Consider the following 19,195-nt stretch of genomic DNA (forward strand, 5'->3'; position numbering starts at 1 on the left):
TTGTAATTAGCTGGATATTGAGCAGTCAGACAGACATTATTTACAAAATAAACACCAAAATATACACACACACACACACAAATACACACACACACACACGCATGTTGGTCTACCTATCATTATGAGGACTTTCCATAGACATAATGACTTTTATACTGTACAAACTATAGATTCTATCCCCTAAACCTAACGCAACCCCTAAACCTAACCCTCACAGAAAACCTTCTGCATTTTTACATTTTCAATAAAACATTGTTTAGTATGATTTTTAAGCGATTTGAATTATGGGGACACTAGAAATGTCCTCATAAATCACATTTATAGCATAATAACCTTGTAATTACTAATTTGTAACTTACAAAATTGTCCTCGTAAATCACAAAAACACGCACACACACACACACACACACACACAAATCAGTATTTTATGTCCATTTATTTCAGCCTGGCCTCATGAAATTGAAACTGATATATATATATATATATATATATATATATATATATATATATATATATATATAGTATATATATTGTTTTAAATGCCATGCTGTGTGTGTGTGGGGAGGCATAAGGCTTTTTGGAGCATCATTTGTGCAATATCATTGAAAAGGATAACAATGCCATGAGGAAAAAGAGGGAGGGGGGCATCATTTGTTTGACACATTAGAGCCCTGACTTGGGTGAGCATTTGGTTGTGCAATACACTTGAAAAGTGTAACCAATGTTTATGATACATGTAGGGAAGTGGGGCATTGGTTGTGCAATACACTTGAAAAGAGTAGTAAATTTAGGTGCGGTTTTATATTCTGCCATGTCCTTGGAGCAACACTCGAAACAACTTATCAAAAATTGTTTCTTTCAATAAAGGAACATATCCAAAATAAGAGTCCTGGTATCTAAGGCCTTTTTACTTGTCTTAATAAGAAGGAGCTTTATCGCCGTCAGACTGTTTAGAACTCCACTGCAAGGCTTTTAACCCACACCAGTAAAAGGGCAAACATCACACCTGTTTTAGCTTCTCTTCACTGGTTACCAGTGCAATTTAGAATGCGTTTTAAAATGCTGGTTCTTACCTTTAGAGCCCTACAAGGACAAGCGCCCCCTTAAATCTCTGACTTGATACAGCTGCGCACGTCCTCACGTAGTCTGAGATCAACTGGTCAGAGATTTTTAATTGTTCCCCATACACATTTTAAACTAGAGGGGACCGTTCTTTTCAAGCAGTGGCACCTAGACTGTGGAATGCTTTGCCTCCTTGCTTGCGCTCCTTGGATTCGGTGGAAAATTTTAAAACACAGTTTTAAAATGTGTGTATTTCTGATGTGTATTTCTGTTTGTTTATGTTTTTGATTTAGTTATTTATTTGGATCATATAGTGTCATGCATTTATAAATGTTGTGTATTCCCCTTTTCTTGTGAAGCACTTTGGGATTTTTATCTGAGAAATGTGCTATATAAATAAATGTTACTTACTTACTTAAATGCTTGCAATGCTTTTGAGCCCTGAATTGGCAAGCATTTGGTCATGCAATATTCTTGATAAGAATTACCAAAGCTTGTAACACATTTCTGGGAAAGGCATTGTTGTGCAATATCCTTGAAAAGGATAACAATGCTTGTAGGAGTATGAGGAAGGGAGTACATAGCTTTTTTTTTTGTGATTCTACGACCACCAAAAGTGTAAGAAAATGTTGATGCGTTGCTTAATATGAGCTGAGTTTGGTTAACTGAATGCAGGTTGGGATGTATGTATATCTTGTACCATAGTCCCAGCATCTTAATGGAAGACTCTGAAAATCCTTGTCAGACATAGTTAGTAGAAAGAATTGCCACATTGGCACCTGAAGGCAGCACAGTGGTGGGCTGCAGGCAGACCTTTAAAGCGAGTGGTGAACAGTGATCGGTTAAAGGAAATTGTTGCTGAAACAATGACGTGTAACACACGAGTCACATAAGAGATAAATGTCACATCTCTTATGTCACACAACATAAGAGATAAATGTGTTTTTATGTGTTTCATGACTTTGTATGTGCCTTGTTTACTCTGTAACAGACAAAAAGTCATTAATTAAAAATACATTGATACATTAAGTAAATTTTCTTAAATTAATTTAGGCAACAATGTGTCAAAATGATATAGATTATGCATGTGACATCAAATAAACAAGTTACAGTAGGTCAGAGGTAATCCAAAAGCAATCATATTAGATTACCCAAAATATAATCCAAGGGATTACATTACTGATTACAATTTATCATGTAATTTGTAATCAGTACCGGTTTGCAATTCAGCAATAATCTACCCTGCAGACCACAAACTGCTGTTTGGATTATTTGTTTTTGTTGTGTCGCAGAGCTGTTTTTCACTCATCCCTTCCGTCCTCGGCATCTAACACTTCAAAGGGGCCCAGAACGGTCTGTCTATGTTCAGAATACCTCAGAGCTTGCAGGAGCTAATTAAAAAACGCCCTCCACACAAACGCATAGGAGCTATTCGAAGCATTTTTGATTTCCTTTGCATAGCAAACAGTGTGCTATCAAATTCTGTCTTTTCTTCATGCATTCCCTCTTTTCATTTTCCCATTTCTCATTTCTCCCCTTATGGCCTTTGGGATACTTCAATAAATTATATAATATTGTTGGTCCTTTAGCAAGAATGGTATTGGATTTTTACTGAGGTTTGCATTGCCAATTTATCTTTTAATTCACTTTTTTATTTTCCAATCTATTTGTTTAACTATTTTTACTTTAGCTGTAAAATTACAAATTACTGCAGGTTTTGTGTTTGTTGTTTGTTGACTCTCTCCATCTGTCTGTGTATGTCCCTCTCTTTTTTTTAAACATGACCTCACCACTTGTCTCATGACAAGTCATAATAATAGTAGATGGAAAAATTGTTAGACATTGTATGAGTTTGCTCATACAAAAATGTATGACTTTACTCCCACTGAGTTAAATCACAAATTAAGTCTTGATTTTTTTCCAAGCTTAACACCTAAAACAAACCTAAACAAAACCATAAAGTATAACTCCTTACCCAAAGCCTAAACCACTGTTGTGTTCTTCAAAAAGTTAAAAAGTAAAAAAAATAGATAAATTTTGGTTTTGAATAAGCGTTCTTATGATTTATCTTAAGTTTAACCCCCAACCCAAACCCCTAATCATAAAGTGTAAAGCATTACCCAAACTCTAAACATAACCATGATTTTAATAGGAAAATAACTTTTGTGTTAAACATTGGGGACACTGAAAGAAAACATCAGGGTTGGAACGAGATAAGAGAAGCACACATTATTACATATTACTGTCATACTGGACATCAGTCATTTGTGTGCATAAATAAATATGAAATGAACAACCACATTGTGGAGCGGAGGGGGGCGGGGCCGGGTTGGAATTTCGCGCGCCCGGTCCCCAATCAGCCTGATGAGGCGTGAGAGGGATAAAGGCGGCCGGTGACGATTGTTCGAGAGAGAGAGAATTACGGGCATGTGCGCATGTGTGTTTGTTTATGTTGTGTTTTAAGTTTCTTATTAAATTATTATTTATGTTGACAAGCCGGTTCTCGCCTCCTCCTTGCCCATCCTTTAACTGTTTTACATTGGTGCCGAAACCCGGGAGGGAGGAGGGATGCCCGTCGCAGAGTCCTTGACACTGCCATCCACCCTGGGGAGCGCCGCTGCCATCTGCCGGGTGATGGAGTAGCCCGACCGCCCGGATGCGGGGAACGGCCGTCGTCCGCGGGGCGAGTGGGGACGGGATACCCCGACTGCCTGGAGCGAGGGAGCCGCTGCCGGGGGCGGAGGAGTGCCCTGCCGTCCCCAGAGACGCGGAGGGGTCGAGGGAGACCGCCGTCCGCGAGGGGAGGGCCGCTGCCAGGGGCGGAGGAGTGTCGGAATATCGCGCGCCCGGTCCCCAATCGGCCTGATGAGGCGCGCGAGGGATAAAGGCGGCCGGTGACGATTGTTCGAGAGAGAGAGAATTACGGGCATGTCCGCATGTGTGTTTGTTTATGTTGTGTTTTAAGTTTCTTATTAAATTATTATTTATGTTGACAAGCCGGTTCTCGCCTCCTCCTTGCCCATCCTTTAACTGTTTTACACACATTTTTTCACAGACGTTTTCTGTTGGATAGGAGAATAGCTAAAATGTGATGCCTGTATTGTATCGATTTTCAATTCTGCTTGTTGATGTGCTAGTCACTAGGTAAAAAAGTAGGGACTAAAAATGGCACCTTTTCATATGAGCCAAGTTGTACGATATCTTACGATTTCACCATCTCGTGCAAATTTATATGAGTTGTCATGAGACTATGTTTGAGTGGACAGGGTCATGGCTTTTTAGTTTAACATGCCTGTCAGTTTCAGATGGGGTGCAGACACAACAGTCATGCTAAAACTCACCCATCAGTTCTACATGCCACAGACTGATACACCCCCTGGCAGTCAATCTACCTCCACCATCTTTAATCCTGCATTTCTCTCTAGGCTTACTCAGCCTTGTGGTAACTAAAGCACAAGAGCAAGAGGACAATACAGAACAAAGTGGTTTCTGAGGGAGAGGGGAAAATGAGAAAGAAGCATCCACAAAACAAGAAAAAAGTAACAGAGGATTGTTTTCCTATATCCTAAGAAATATCGCCATATTTGGTCTCCGTTGGTTCTTAAGGTTATATGTCTACAGCAGAATAGGCTACTGCTTTCAGAGCCAGTCCTGTTCATGGCTTAATATGAAGTGTTTGTTATCTGGTAGTGGGCTGTAAAAAGCAAAAGCACTCTGTGCCTCACAGGCGACTGAAGAACAAGCGCAATAAAATAACAACAGGGAGAGCAAATATTAAAATGCAGTGCTTAGCGCTCCATAAAAAACAAGGGCGACAGCCCAGTTTCAAAAGGGATTATTCATGCACCACCATAACATTGCTCTGGGAACATTTGATCGTCCATTCAGAGGATTCTATAAAGTTTTGGTTATCTTTAAGATATTATGATGTGCTTGAATGACATATAATATGGAAGTAGGGACAAAAGATATATGTGGAGATATTATTATAATACAGTACTTTATGAATTACACACGTTTGAGAGATTGTTCTGTACACTCCACAGTTGATTATAAAATGGATAGTTCCTGTCCTGGATGCTGATTGGTCAACAGCAGTGCTTCATTCATGATAAAAAGCACAGCTCTGACCTGTCACAGAACATATATTTGTATCACTCAACAGCACCCATAGCTGACATTTATTAACAACTTTTTAACGTTTTACTGCCAGGGACTATTTTTAGTAGTCATGACATTTAGTATGATTTTACTTAAAAAATAACATGCTCATAATAATATTTGGTGACTGTTAAGGCGGTCACGCACTCTGGATAAGAAGCATCACGCTGCTTCGCGGCCTGGATATGGCACAGGTACCAAACACAGGGCACATCGATGAGGTTCAAATGGCAGAGAGACACACAAAAGTCAGCAAGGGTTTTCCCTTCTTAAAGAATGAACAAGGCTAGTGCAAATAATATATTTTTTAGCCGAGTGGCAGTGGTGGTGTGCGTACATTCATAGAAAACATTTGTTTAGAATTTTAGAATGAGCCATGCCTTCCGCCAGATGCATTCTGTGTGCGACCCCCTTTAAGCTTTGCATCGTGCCTAACAACGCCCTTCACCTGTGACTATATTTACAATATAGCATGGCCTGTCATGCCTTATTGCCAAAATAAGGTGCAAAATCATTTAATAAATTGAGGTACAAACATCCATAGGGACATAATTCCCTTGTGAAGAGGAAGCTCCTGTACATACAATTTTATACATTAATATTTCATACATATTTCCATTCCATACATACAAATTATTCATATCTTGAGTGTATAATATGAGGATTTATCTCAGAAACTATGAACAGAAGACTGATTTAGTTTGTTCTAGAAGAGGCTGTAACAGATATCTCTCACAATGTATGGTCAGAGGACATAATAGGAAGAAAAAAAATAAGAACAAGAAAGAGACAAATACTGAGACACATGTACTGCTGTATATATTGCCTAGGGCAGTGGGGGCTGTATATCAGGGTTGGGCAGGATACTTAAAACCTCTTCCCAATCCTGTAAAATTAGCCTAAAACGCCTAATCAAGGCATACCCAAAGTAAATTTAAAGCTGTTCTTGAACCGTTTGGAGTACATGCATGGTTTTGGTCACATTTGAAAGGGGACACTCTGAAGTTTTTTCTCCAGCAGTCAGAATTACTGTAAGTGCTACTGATTTTGAGTAATAGAAGTTTGAACACAATGAAATAGAATTTTCTTTTTCCGCCTGAAATTTTTTTTTGCATACAGATGCCTGCAGATGACTATAACTTGTAGCTATTAGCTTGAGAACACAATGGGATCACAGCATGAATCCTTACCTAGTCCAGGTTCAAATGTTATAACAATATCATAAAAAATGAATATTTTACACATGTTTTTCTAAGGGTACACCCAGGCGTTTTACAAAAGTGCCTTTTGGATACTCCAAAAGGTCACTTTGGAAACCTAGGACAAAAAGGCTGCAACTTTTGAACGCTTCAACGTACAGTCATAATTTTGGGCTCTAATGAAAGATGACACTTAGAGCTATCATATTCCATATCCAGATCCACTATTAGTTTTGCTGACACAGAGTAACTGATGCATAAACACATTAGAGTGCCTTTTCCTTCTTGAAACTAAATGTTGTGCATATAAAAGAGTCAAAACTAGTGCTATGGTGGACAATTTGTTTATATAAAAAATACACAACAAACTATTTACATTAATTTTTACATAAAGTATTTACAAACCATTATAAAATTGTACATGTTTCTAGCAACATGCCAGTCATTGTAGCAGTCACATTTGTGTACAAAGCACATAGGCACAACACAGGAGAGTACTTCACTGGTGTCTTTGCATGACACTGCCTGCACTTCAGACGACCAGCGGTGCAAGATTTGGTGATGTGCAACAGCCTGTGATGTGCTCTTCGTGGAGCAGGAGATACTGGTCTGGCTGTGGATTGAGACCCCAACTCTGCCATGCTCCTCAGCAAGGGTCTCTCTGAAAGCCCTCCTCTCTTGATGAGGTGCTGTCCTGCTGCTCCACTTTATGTGGCCGCTTGCTGAGTGGGGGATAATAAATAAATGTAATTTACAAAGCTAGACACAACTTCTCCATCTTTTCTGTATTCTATATATATATATATATATATATATATATATATATATATATATATATATTAGTTTTTCTTTTCGAGTGTGTAAAAATGTATTATTGTATGTATATTTACTGTAAATACTGTATACTTTGCCAATGTACTATGGAACAAAGAGATGGGCCTACACCTCCCCCATGAATTCAGCACTGTAACAAATAGATGGCCCTACACCTCCCCCACCTCCCCGCATTGTAACAAATAGACTCTCAAACACAACATATATTCTTATTTTCAACTTATATTTATTGATTTATTTACTATATATATATATATATATATATATATATATATATATATATATATATATATATATATTTTACAGTAAATATACAAAACATCTATATAGCATGTCAATAGATCTGAAACAAACAATGAACTAAAAACACGCACAAACGGTTCAAACACTCACTGAGGAAACACAGGACAAAGGGTAATTACAAAATGTGTATTCATTATTCAAACTAAAGCTTATTTATGCGAATATACAGTAATATATGTTATAAACACAAGAAAACACTTACTTGTCCAGAGCCATGTCTCATCTCTCCATCTGCCTCTGAATCATCTGTATTGTTTTCAGAAATTTCATCTCCAAACTCAGAATTTTGACAATGAATGCCTTCTTATATCACATCCTGGGGTGAAAATCCTGTTTTTCAGGTCCGTTTCACCATATTTAAATCGCCAAATGTGTAAACAGTTCCAAAGCAGCTCTGCATGCATTTACGCACGGAGGCTACAGCAGGGGTAAACTCGAGGAAACTTTGCTACAGGAATAACAGAGCCGTCATCTAATAGTTCCACTAAAGCCGCATATCACTGTTTTCAGAATTTCATTGGCTATACGATGCGTCAGTCATTTCCACTCTTCAATGTAATTGGTTTGATCAGTAAACAAAGGAAAGTGGGTATGCCCTTACACTCGACACAGATGGTGGTTGGGTATTGAAGGCTGTGGACAGGACATGGAAGCTCCTATTGGGTCAAATGAGGTGTCAATCGAAAGGCCAGAGTGCGTGCTTCCATTTTGATACCGGATATAGGAAATGTTTACATCTGAACTGAAGTTATTACCGGTAATATGTGAAAGATTAGGCACAGCTGCCAGGTGCTTTGAAATGATGCAACAAGAGTCTGTGGATATTTATTGATGTAATACTGTGATTTGGACTAAACATTTTACTTGATTTGATCATTTGGACATTTGACAATGAAACAACACCGTTTTTGTCGGGAAGTTATGGCTCAGTGTACAACTATGAGGCATCATAGGTGAGTTGCCTAAATTTTGTTATTGGTTGTTTATATGTTGGTGGTCTGACAAAGATATAGATTGTACCTGCTGTTGTGATTGTATCTTAAAATGGTTTATATCAATAGAAAATCAAGAAATGTAGCTTTCCAAAGATATGTGGCATGTGTACCAATGTAACACACAGCTGTTTTGTTTATCACATACTTTTATTTTGTACATTTAAGGGCCCGTCCGCGGGCCTAGATTTCCATGGTGTTAAAGAAAGTATTCTGGGCTGAACACTAAATACTATTATTTGTATTATAATCTTCTCCTCAACCCATTGTTTGATTGGACTAACAAAGATTAATACATTTTGAAACTCAAATTAACAATTATATTTTTTTAGATGATAACTGGATGCCACTTGCAGATATTAAACATGCAATATAGCGAGGTCCCGTGACAACAATGTAATTTTAATGATTTTAGCTTGCATCCATATTTAGGCCTGTTTATTCTTTGTATTTTCTATTTCTTTTATTACTGACACTTTTATTTTTTTGGGTGCTTTTAATTATTTTTGTCCTTTGATTTTAATGGTCAATTTTAGATTTTTTTTGCAGAGTCATATGATATGTTAAATAAATGTAGGCTATTTACTCAGCAATTACAATCAATGAAAACAATGTATAATGCACTCAAATGCAATATTTGACTGTATTGGTTCTGGTACATAGATGACAGTGTGCTGATTAATATATTCCGGTTCAGTTGCCAGATATTCAATCAAAGAACCATTATACGTGACTAAGACAATGTATTTTCATAATCTAGTGTCAAACCTTTTGGTGACTATGGTCCATTTTTAAAATATCCAAAAAATCACAACCCGTGATGCTATAATTTAACCCACAATAGTGTTTTCAAATTAGCCCAATTTGGTATGAAACCCTGGCAACACTGCTCATGCAGCTGCTCTGGGGAAGAGAGAACGAGAGGATAAGTGTGCAGTGTGCATCTGTGCTGTTCAGAAAAACAATCATATTTGAAAAGTTCCATACTTGGCCGACAATAATTTTTGTGGTCATTATGAAAGAAATTTCTAAAAGTATTCTAACAGTTTTATAAAGTGACTGTATTCTTAATACAGGTGTTTGAAAATGTAACAGGGGCTGCATACAGTTACTTAATTTTTGTAATCTGAATATATAACGTTTTTACATGTATTCCGTTACAGCCCAACCCTCTGTATTCTGTATTTCCTTAGAAGAGGAACTTAATGCATTAAGTAAGCTATATTTTAAGAAAATTTCAGCACATAAAAATAAATCAATAAAAACCAGTTACCAGTTTATCCTTGTAAACCACCCAAACCCATCTGCAAAAACATGCATACACACACACACACACACACACACACACACACACACACACACACACACACACACACACACACACACACACACGTAGTGTTTCCATGTTTTATGGGGACTTTCCATAGACATAATGGTTTTTATACTGTACAAACTTTATATTCTATCCCCTAAACCCAACCCTACCCCTAAACCTAACCCTCACAGAAAACTTTCTGCATCTTTACATTTTCAAAAAACATAATTTAGTATGATTTATAAGCTGTTTTCCTCATGGGGACCGACAAAATGTCCCCACAAGGTCAAAAATTTCGGGTTTTACTATCCTTATGGGGACATTTGGTCCCCACAAAGTGATAATTACACGCTCATACACACACACACACACACACACACACACACACACACACACACACACACACACACACACACACACACACATTTATATACTGTATATAAACAGATGGTTTGCAAATAAGGTCACAGTTATAAAAACTTAGGACACTAAAGAGACCTTTCTACTGACTCTGAAAAACACAATCTTGCAATCTTGACACCGTGCGTCAGAGATGGGACCAAGTCACACATGTGCAAGTCTCAAGTAAGTCTCAAGTCTTAACCTTCAAGTCTCAAGTAAGTCCCAAGTATTTTCTTCTTGGGCAAGTCAAGTCAAGTCAAGTCACAGGCTATGTCAAGTCAAGTCCAAGTCAAGTCACAGGCTATGTCAAGTCAAGTCCAAGTCAAGTCACCTTATTGTTGTAATTTTACATGCAGAATCTGATCATAATAAAGTGAAAAGACAAGATATATGTAACTGTCAGTAAATTACAATACTCATGTTCAGTAAAATACATCATGGAATCAAACAAAATTGTAACTTCATAAAATTATTTATTTTTCACTTCTGCCAACAGTGTTTGAAATGTTTTAAATTTTCAACATTGAGTCCATAAAACAAATAACAGCTTAACATCCAACAGACTCCTCTCTGAACACCTCTCTCTCTCTCTCTCTCTCTCTCTCTCTCTCTCTCTCAAACACAGTTACATACATTAAACTTTGTTACATTTCTCCTCTCTCTCTCTCACACACTCTCTCTCACACACACACTCTCTCTCACACACACACTCTCTCACACACACACACTCTCTCACACACACACACTCTCTCACACACACACACTCTCTCACACACACACACTCACTCTCGCGCTCTCACACTCCCACACCCACACTCACTCACTCACTCACTCACTCTCGCTCACACACACACACACACACACACACACTCACTCACTCACTCTCGCGCTCTCACACTCCCACACCCACACTCACTCACACAGAGTATATCCATAAGCCTATTTTTGCAATGTCTGTGAGTGGGAAACGTTGAGGTACCAGCGCGTGTGAATGTCATGGCAACGTACAAAACAAAGTACCTCGCGCAGGAAACACTTAACGTAAATGCGCGTAACTAACGTAAATCAAGCAGGCTAGTATGCAGCATAAGCCACGAAGTGTTGGCGAAATAAAAAATTATTTCACAAAAACTTCTTGCACAAAATAAATTCAAGCACTTTCAAGGACCTGTATCTATGTATGTTTAATTTCAAGAACTTTCCAGGGCCTTGAATTTTATTTTTCAGATTCACAAACTTTCAAGGATTTCAAGGACCCATGGGAACCCTGCTATTATTACATTAGCTAACTACCAACTAACCAGATAAAATTAACAAATTGACAAGCACTTACTGGGCAGAATGGCTCTTCAAATGGCGGACGAAATTGGAGGTTGTCGTCTGGCTGTCCGCGATCTTAACGTTGCATGTATTGCAAAGCGCTGTTCGTCTTTTGCCACCTTGATAATAATTTTTGAAGCCGAAAGCGATGACCCTCGGTAACGTTACCCTTCCGGCTGACATGTTGATGTGTTATCTGATCTAAGTGGGCGTGGTGTGCGTAAGGTACGAGAGGGCATGGCTGATGATAGCCTATAGTGTCGTGATCCAGTCATGACAAAACTATTCTCAGCCTGCGCTCCAGCTGGATCAACTTTTTTTTTTATTAAATAATTTATATATTTTATATTCAAACTGAAAACATGATGTGATTAACACTCAAGTCATTCAAGTCTTCGTGTCTCAAGTCAAGTCAAGTCCCGAGTCTTTAACTTCCAAGTCCGAGTCAAGTCTCAAGTATTTTATTTTTTGTCAAGTCAAGTCACAAGTCATAAAAATAGCGACTCGAGTCGACTCGAGTCCAAGTCACCAAGTCACAAGTCCCCATGTCTGCCGTGCGTTGACATCCTCCTCCCTCATGTGGTACCCTTCCTGCAGGCTCATCCTGATATGATCCTCCAGCATGACAATGTAACCAGCCATACTGCTCGTTCTGTGCATGATTCCCATTGAGCACGTCTGGGACCATTTGGATTGGAGGGTGAGGGCTAGGGCCATTCCCCTCAGAAATGTCTGGGAACTTGCAAGTGCCTTGGTGGAAGAGTGGGGTAAAATCTCACAGCAAGAACTGGCAAAGCTGGTGCAGTCAATAAGAAGGAGATGCACTGCAGTACTTAATGCAGCTGGTGGCCACACCAGATACTGACTGTTACTTTTGATTTTGACCCCCCCTTTGTTCAGGGACACATTATTCCATTTCTGTTAGTCACATATCTGTGAAACTTGTTCAGTTTATGTCTTAGTTGTTTAATCTTTTTATGTTCATGATGATATGTACACATGTTATTTTTGCTAAAAATAAAAGCAGTTGAAAATGTGAGGACATTTCTTTTTTGCTGAGAATATATATATATATATATATATATATATATATATATATATATATATATATATATATATATATATATAACAGCAGTGATGATTTAGGGCCATATCGCACACTTGCCCGTGTATCATGTATCTCTTGTATCATGGCTTGTGCTGTCAGTCTGCTGTGTCTCTCAGTTGTGATGAGTCGTAATGCTGAAGCTGTTTGTTTAAAGCCGTTCAAAGCCATTTCCTAGCTTTAGTAACGTAGTAGTAATATGAGCGATCACGGAGCACAGTTCTATGACGTCACCAACTGGCTCATATTACACACAAAAATTATCTTTTGCCACCACCTGCTGGCTAACCTATGTAATGTAAAAAATAGATGTAAAAAGAGACACATAGCCTACATTAGCTCTTAACACATATGCACTGCTCTAACACTTTAGTTTAGGATGATGAACAAGCGGAGTGATACACACACCGTGAAGCGTCCGAGTGCTGATGGTGTCAGACCATCAGTGCACAAGGAACGTCTCTCGTCAAATCAGATTCGAGGACCGGAACTAACTGTTGTATATATATATATATATATATATATATATATATATATATATATATATATATATATAAACCATTTGGTGCATAAACACAGTGCATTGGATAATGTATTTGGTTCTTAATAGCAACTTTAATAGAATTAGTAGAATTGGATAGGGAGAGACTGATCATTTGGGGATTGGAAAAAATGGGAAATTGCACATTTGGGAATTGACAGAGATGCAGAGTGCTTTGGCAAAGATACACGACAGAGAGAAAGATCAAATGAAATAAGCATGTTTTTGTGAGCGTATCAGAAAACAAAGAGAGAAATATTGAGAAGGAGATCGAGAGAGAGAGAGAGAGAGAGAGAGAGAGAGAGAGAGAGAGAGAGAGAGAGAGAGAAAAGGGAAAAGGCAGAGGAGAAAGAGCAATCTCCAAAAAAGCAACACACTGCTGGTCGTGTCAAATAAACTAGAAAATAACACTGGCAGCTTCATTTTGAACACACACGCACATGCACAACACACTCATACACAGATGCTCTTTCTGACTGAAAAGACAGTGGTGTTGTTTATTCATGCTGATGTACTATGAGGCATTTTGAATCGTGCAGAACTTCACACAGTATTGTTGTGTTTGTAAGTTTGTGTGTATGCATGTGTTTGTGTGTGTGTGTGTGCTTTGACATGCTGAGATAGTACTTTAATGATTTTAAACTGGTTGCAAAATTACAAAGAGCTCATGCATCATAGAAGGGATTACTTAAATAAGATAATTTGCACTGTAAAACAAAAATACTAAACTGGCTGTCAAAAAAGAAGTAAAAACTGAGAGCAAAAAGGGCCCAGAGATTGCAAATTACAGCTGATGTCAATAATTTCTTTCTCTTGGATACTCGGCAGCTGAACCTTAATTGCAAGAAAAAACACCTCCTTGCAAATCAGCTCTTTCCATACTTTGAGGGTCTCTATCCACTTTTCTCTCATTCAAAAGAAAAAGAAAGAGGGAAAAAACTAATAGGTGAAGAAAAAAAGAGAAACGCTGTGGGGTTTTACCTCAGTTTTAAAAGTCATTCACTTATTTGAATTCTTGCTTAATTTACTGCAATTTGTCGAAATGTACATCTTATACTGCAGCATGAGTAATTTCACAGAACATTTCAGTCTTTCCATCTGGCCTTTCTCTTTAACTGAATCATAGGCTAAACTATTCCTGACCAGTTCTGATTTGCAGTGCAGTGGACTGATCATAACTAAATGTAAGATGTGCCCTTGGTCAATGTCTAGTAATCCTGCACTGTAGTTCAAAGTCTTTGATATCAGAAATGTGTCTACTTAAGTTACAAAGTACTGTTCTTTGTATTAATGTTGTACTAAAGTGTTGTAATAAATGTCTATGCAGCAACATAGGCTTTATGTTGTGTTACTTCAGATGTGTTGAGTCCAAGGAATATTGGAACCATGCTGACATTTTTTTCCCCTATGGGTTTTAATATGTTTAGATTAGAGGTGCACTCAGCAATAGTTTCCTAGTTAAAAAAAAAAAAGTACATTAGAAAGATCAGTACTTTTGAAAAGTTTGTTTAAAATGACACACACTGACATGAAGTGAAAAGTCATCTCAGTCTTCTAGGAAAAACTGTCTTATTCTTCTTGGAGTTGAACCAACCTTCACGGGCACCACCATGTTGAGAGAGGGAGAGAGGGGACCAGCAGAATTATATTTATTTTGGCTCAATAATCCCGTTATTAGACTTTAGACTAAGAAATAATCATGCACCCAAAAATATGATTGTAAAATATGACTTTAGTGTCCACTTCAGTTTTTGACGGTTGAGACAACAAGGCTGTAAGGGACAGACTTACAGTTTCTTCAATGGGTCGAACAGTTGTTTACAGTGTTTTGGATCATTCCACTGATGAAGCATTGAAAAACAAATTCTCAAAAAAACAGTAGACAAAAAAACTTTAGTTGTGAAAAATGTTATATGATTGATGTGCTTTAAACAGATTTATCCCATAACAAATATGGTGAGTAAGGTCTATTGTGTGATGCTGCATCCACACCAAAATTGTCAGTACGAAGTCAAATTCCTCAATTATATTTGCCAGCAAAACAAAAACACAAAAAATACTGAGTGTACCTTTAAGGTTTATAACTGTACTCTTCTCTTAGGCCACATCCACACTCATTAGTTTTCAGTTTCTTAATATCATCAGTTTTCCAAAGTATGCTGTAATGAAGAGAATTATCGAAGTCTTGCTTCGAAAGTACGTTTAAAAAAAAATACAAATGGATTAGTGTGGACATGGCCTTAGATTTTCCAATGCGTCTTTGCTGTGTTGTGTTGGATACTCACCGTCCTCTGTGGGCACATATACATTGAGGTAGAGGCAGTCTTCACTCTGATTCTGAATGTATGTGGCTGCTACATCCAGACTGTCGGTAAACCAGACAGGCAGCATGATCTCGGGCAAAACACCATGCACACTCTGCGGACACACAGGGGTGAACTGCGTGGCGTTCCGCACTTCCTGCCAGGACCCAGGAGCTTCAGGTGGCTGGAAACGACGGTCTCCGATTGGCGCTGTGGCGTACGGGATACCCAGATACTGTTCCACAGGACCCAAGATCTCGTTGTTGAGCTCTTTTTTTATACCACGCAACTTGCCGTAGTTTGTGGTGACAGTGGGATACTTGATGCCAGGATCAATATGTTGGCATGCTGCCAGTGTTATCCAGAGTGCCAGCCAAAGGATGGAGATTGTGTGGGTGGCCTCTGACTTGTGGGTATGGCCCAAGTCACGTTTACAGGCATGGGGAGAATACATGACTGTCTCGTTCTTTCTTTCTCTCTTCACTCCACTGGTTTATTAATTTCCTCTTTGCTTTGTGTCAGGTGAAGGACAAAGGAAACAACAAAGAAGAAGAACAAGTGAACCTGTTGGTTTGTTTGGGTGTCTTTCAGGAAGAGGGAACAAGAGAAGGGAGGAAAGGAATGGGGGAACTGTGGAAGGGTTGGGGTGGACGAGTGGCTTATGTCGTGCTCAGCCCTGGTGGGTTGTTGTTGAAATGCAGCAGAGACTAAAGGTGAAAAGTCTGTTACGTTCCATCTCCCTGGGCCTGTCTCATGGGGTCAGTCACAGAGGTCATGCAGATGATCGCTGATCCTGTTTGGAACAATAAAAATAGGGCTAGAGTTAGGAGTCAGAGAAAATTCAGAGTTCTAACCCTTTGCATGCACATCAACCAGTAACACAATTAAAGTACCAATACAAAATAGAAGAAAGCATTAAGTCAAGAGAGGCTGTGCATTTAAGTGATTTTCCCAAGGGTTTGGGTCTAAGGCATATCATAAAGCCGCAGCAGAAGCACTATGATAAATGATACTGATGTTTGATAAATAGTTACATTTATGATTATCAATAATCAAGTTTATGGTGGCCAAGCAACATAGCAACATGGAGTATTAAGATGGAATCTATAGTAACTTGTGGGTTTATAGTAATTTTTTATATGGAATTATAATTTTATAATATTTAGTTATTGACACATGACCTGAGTTTGTCTCCACAACTTTCATAAAACGTTCTTTGAACATCGCCATCAATAATTCTCCTGATGCAAGTTGGATTGAGTATGATAGTGAAGATTAGTGGGGTTTGAAACTACACTTTTTAGTTACCAGCAACAGAAAACTGAGAAAAATGTAATCCAATCTGAATGTTTTTTAAAATATCAATGTTGCTTACAGGTGACTTCAGCCATTCCAGAACTTCCACCAGACTTAGCCATTAATTAGCAACGCCCCCACTTTTTCAGAACCTTGCACTCCAAAGACACGCACACACACAGACACACTTGTAGAACATTGTATTAGAGCAGATGGTGGGCGGGGGGTCCTCGTGAGTGTTCACCATTTAAACATGAGCGTTTGCAGGAGCAATAAACCGTACCTGTACTTACACAAGCATAATGTATATGGGCTGCCCTATGAACGAGCACAATGATTGACAGGAAGAAAGTCTTCTGATTGGTTAAACAAATGATCTGACCATGGCCAGCGGACATCATTTTGATAGCTGTTTACAGAGTTACAGAGAAACAGGTGTGATATTTCATGGCACCTATTTCAGTAATAGCTGTCTGGTAATAAGGACATTTTCTGCATGTCATTTACAGTTTTTTTCAGTCGCTAACAAGCGTTTGTCCAACCAACAAAACTCTAAACACAATTAGCACAGCATCGGTCTTTTGTGGCCATACCATTCACACATTTCATGTCGTTTTCACACAATATGCAGTCAGTGAACACATTTCCACAATGCTTACATTTTCTTAACAGACAAGCTATACCTCCCAACAAAATTATGGATTGTTTTTGTAGTATTTACAAATGTTAACACACACCATCCCACAATAACAAAAACAATATTCCAAACCTTAGATACAGTATAAAAACCTCTGCTTCTGCAATGATATCAGTTCAAAAACAATATATCTCAGCTGATAATAAACAAACAATTGAATAATTGACACACAGCTGATTTATGTTGGGTCAATTGGGCCAACCACAGCTGATTCCAGTCTGGCTTAGACTCAGTGGCAGGGGTTATTTTTTTTCTATTACATTGACACTTATACAGTAAAACGTCTTCCACCCTCTGGGGGAAGAGGAAAGCTCCTCAATAATGATCAAGAGCTTGCCATTGTAGAAATGGTTGTTGCAAATAATGCAATACAGTAAAACTGCATGAAATTCAAACTAGAATTGTGGACGATAGCATCAGCCTCACAACCATTACGCGGATATTGTCCAAACACAGAGTGCGGATGAAGCAGCTCTACACTGTTTCCTTTGAGAGGAACAGTGAGAGAGTCAAGGAGCTATGACGACAATATGTCCAGGTATAGTGTATATTCAATTCAATGTCCAGTTCAATAAGCTTTGCACTTTGCAAGTAGGTAACCTACACAGTAATAGGTTACAGTACAGTATGGTATACAGTAATGACATGATTTACATAAACTTTGTTTCAGAGAGTTATGTAATTGGAGGCCAACCAGGCCCCTCATGAATTCATATACATAGATGAGGCAGGATTCAATCTGGCCAAAAGCCAAGTCGACGTGGACGAAATGTAATTGGAAAAAGGGCCACAGTTGATGTGCCAGGACAGAGAGGGGCAAACATTACCATGTGTGCAGCAATTGCAAATGCATGATTACTCCATCACAGATGTCAGGTTGGACCCTATAATACCGAGCACATCCTTGCCTTTCTCAATGATCTCTACCAGCGCCTGGTTCCAGAGCAGGATCAGGAGGGTGAAAACATGAGGACCTTTGTAATTACCTGGGACAATGTGGCTTTCCATCATTCGCAAGCAATGACAACATGGTTTGAAGTCCACCCAAGACTGGTAAGTCTCTTCCTTCCACCCTATTCACCTTTCCTTAACCCCATAGAGGAGTTCTTTTCTGCATGGAGGTGGAAGGTTTATGACCATCAGCCACATGACCAGATGTCCCTCCTTGAAGCCATTGATGCTGGCTGCAGGGACATCACAGTTCATGATTGCCAAGGGTGGATCCGACATACCAAGCGGTTTTATCCCAGGTGCATCACCTTGGATAATATCAGATGTGATGTTGATGAAAACATGTGGCCTAACCCGGAAGATCGCAGATATTAGATACAGTAATATTGTGCTTTTTTTAGTTCCCCCTTTTTATCTGGGCTTTATGCTGTTGTTTTTTGGTTCAGAATGCTCTTGTGTGTTTCATGGATATTTTGTTCACTGTAAGCAATACTGTAAAACGTTTTCTGTTCTATCATACCGTGTTTCTACTGTACCTCCTGTAGTAAACAGTAAAGGGAAAAAAAACTAATCTGCTTTTTACCGGAATGCTTTTGAATGTGAATATTACTGTACATGTGGACATACAGTTCCCAACCAAGAAATGTAGTGTAAAAACGGTGGATTGCATGTTTTGCATGCATATACCTGTAAAACTAAAACATAAAAGTCTAT

The 19,195-nt window shown here is 38.6% G+C and overlaps 1 protein-coding gene across 3 annotated transcripts in view; it reads right to left on the minus strand.

Moving 5' to 3' along the window:
* The window catches only part of LOC127658405 (neuroligin-2-like), a 257,469-nt gene that overhangs the window by 126,156 nt on the left and 112,118 nt on the right, over positions 1-19,195 (minus strand). For all 3 annotated transcript variants that reach the window (XM_052147698.1, XM_052147681.1, XM_052147688.1), the window contains one exon: positions 15,520-16,330. In XM_052147698.1, the coding sequence (XP_052003658.1) occupies positions 15,520-15,991 (472 nt within the window). In that variant the 5' untranslated portion in view covers positions 15,992-16,330. The remainder of the gene's footprint in view (positions 1-15,519; positions 16,331-19,195) is intronic.

Source organism: Xyrauchen texanus, chromosome 2 (genome assembly GCF_025860055.1).
Source record: "Xyrauchen texanus isolate HMW12.3.18 chromosome 2, RBS_HiC_50CHRs, whole genome shotgun sequence".
Taxonomy (NCBI): domain Eukaryota; kingdom Metazoa; phylum Chordata; class Actinopteri; order Cypriniformes; family Catostomidae; genus Xyrauchen; species Xyrauchen texanus.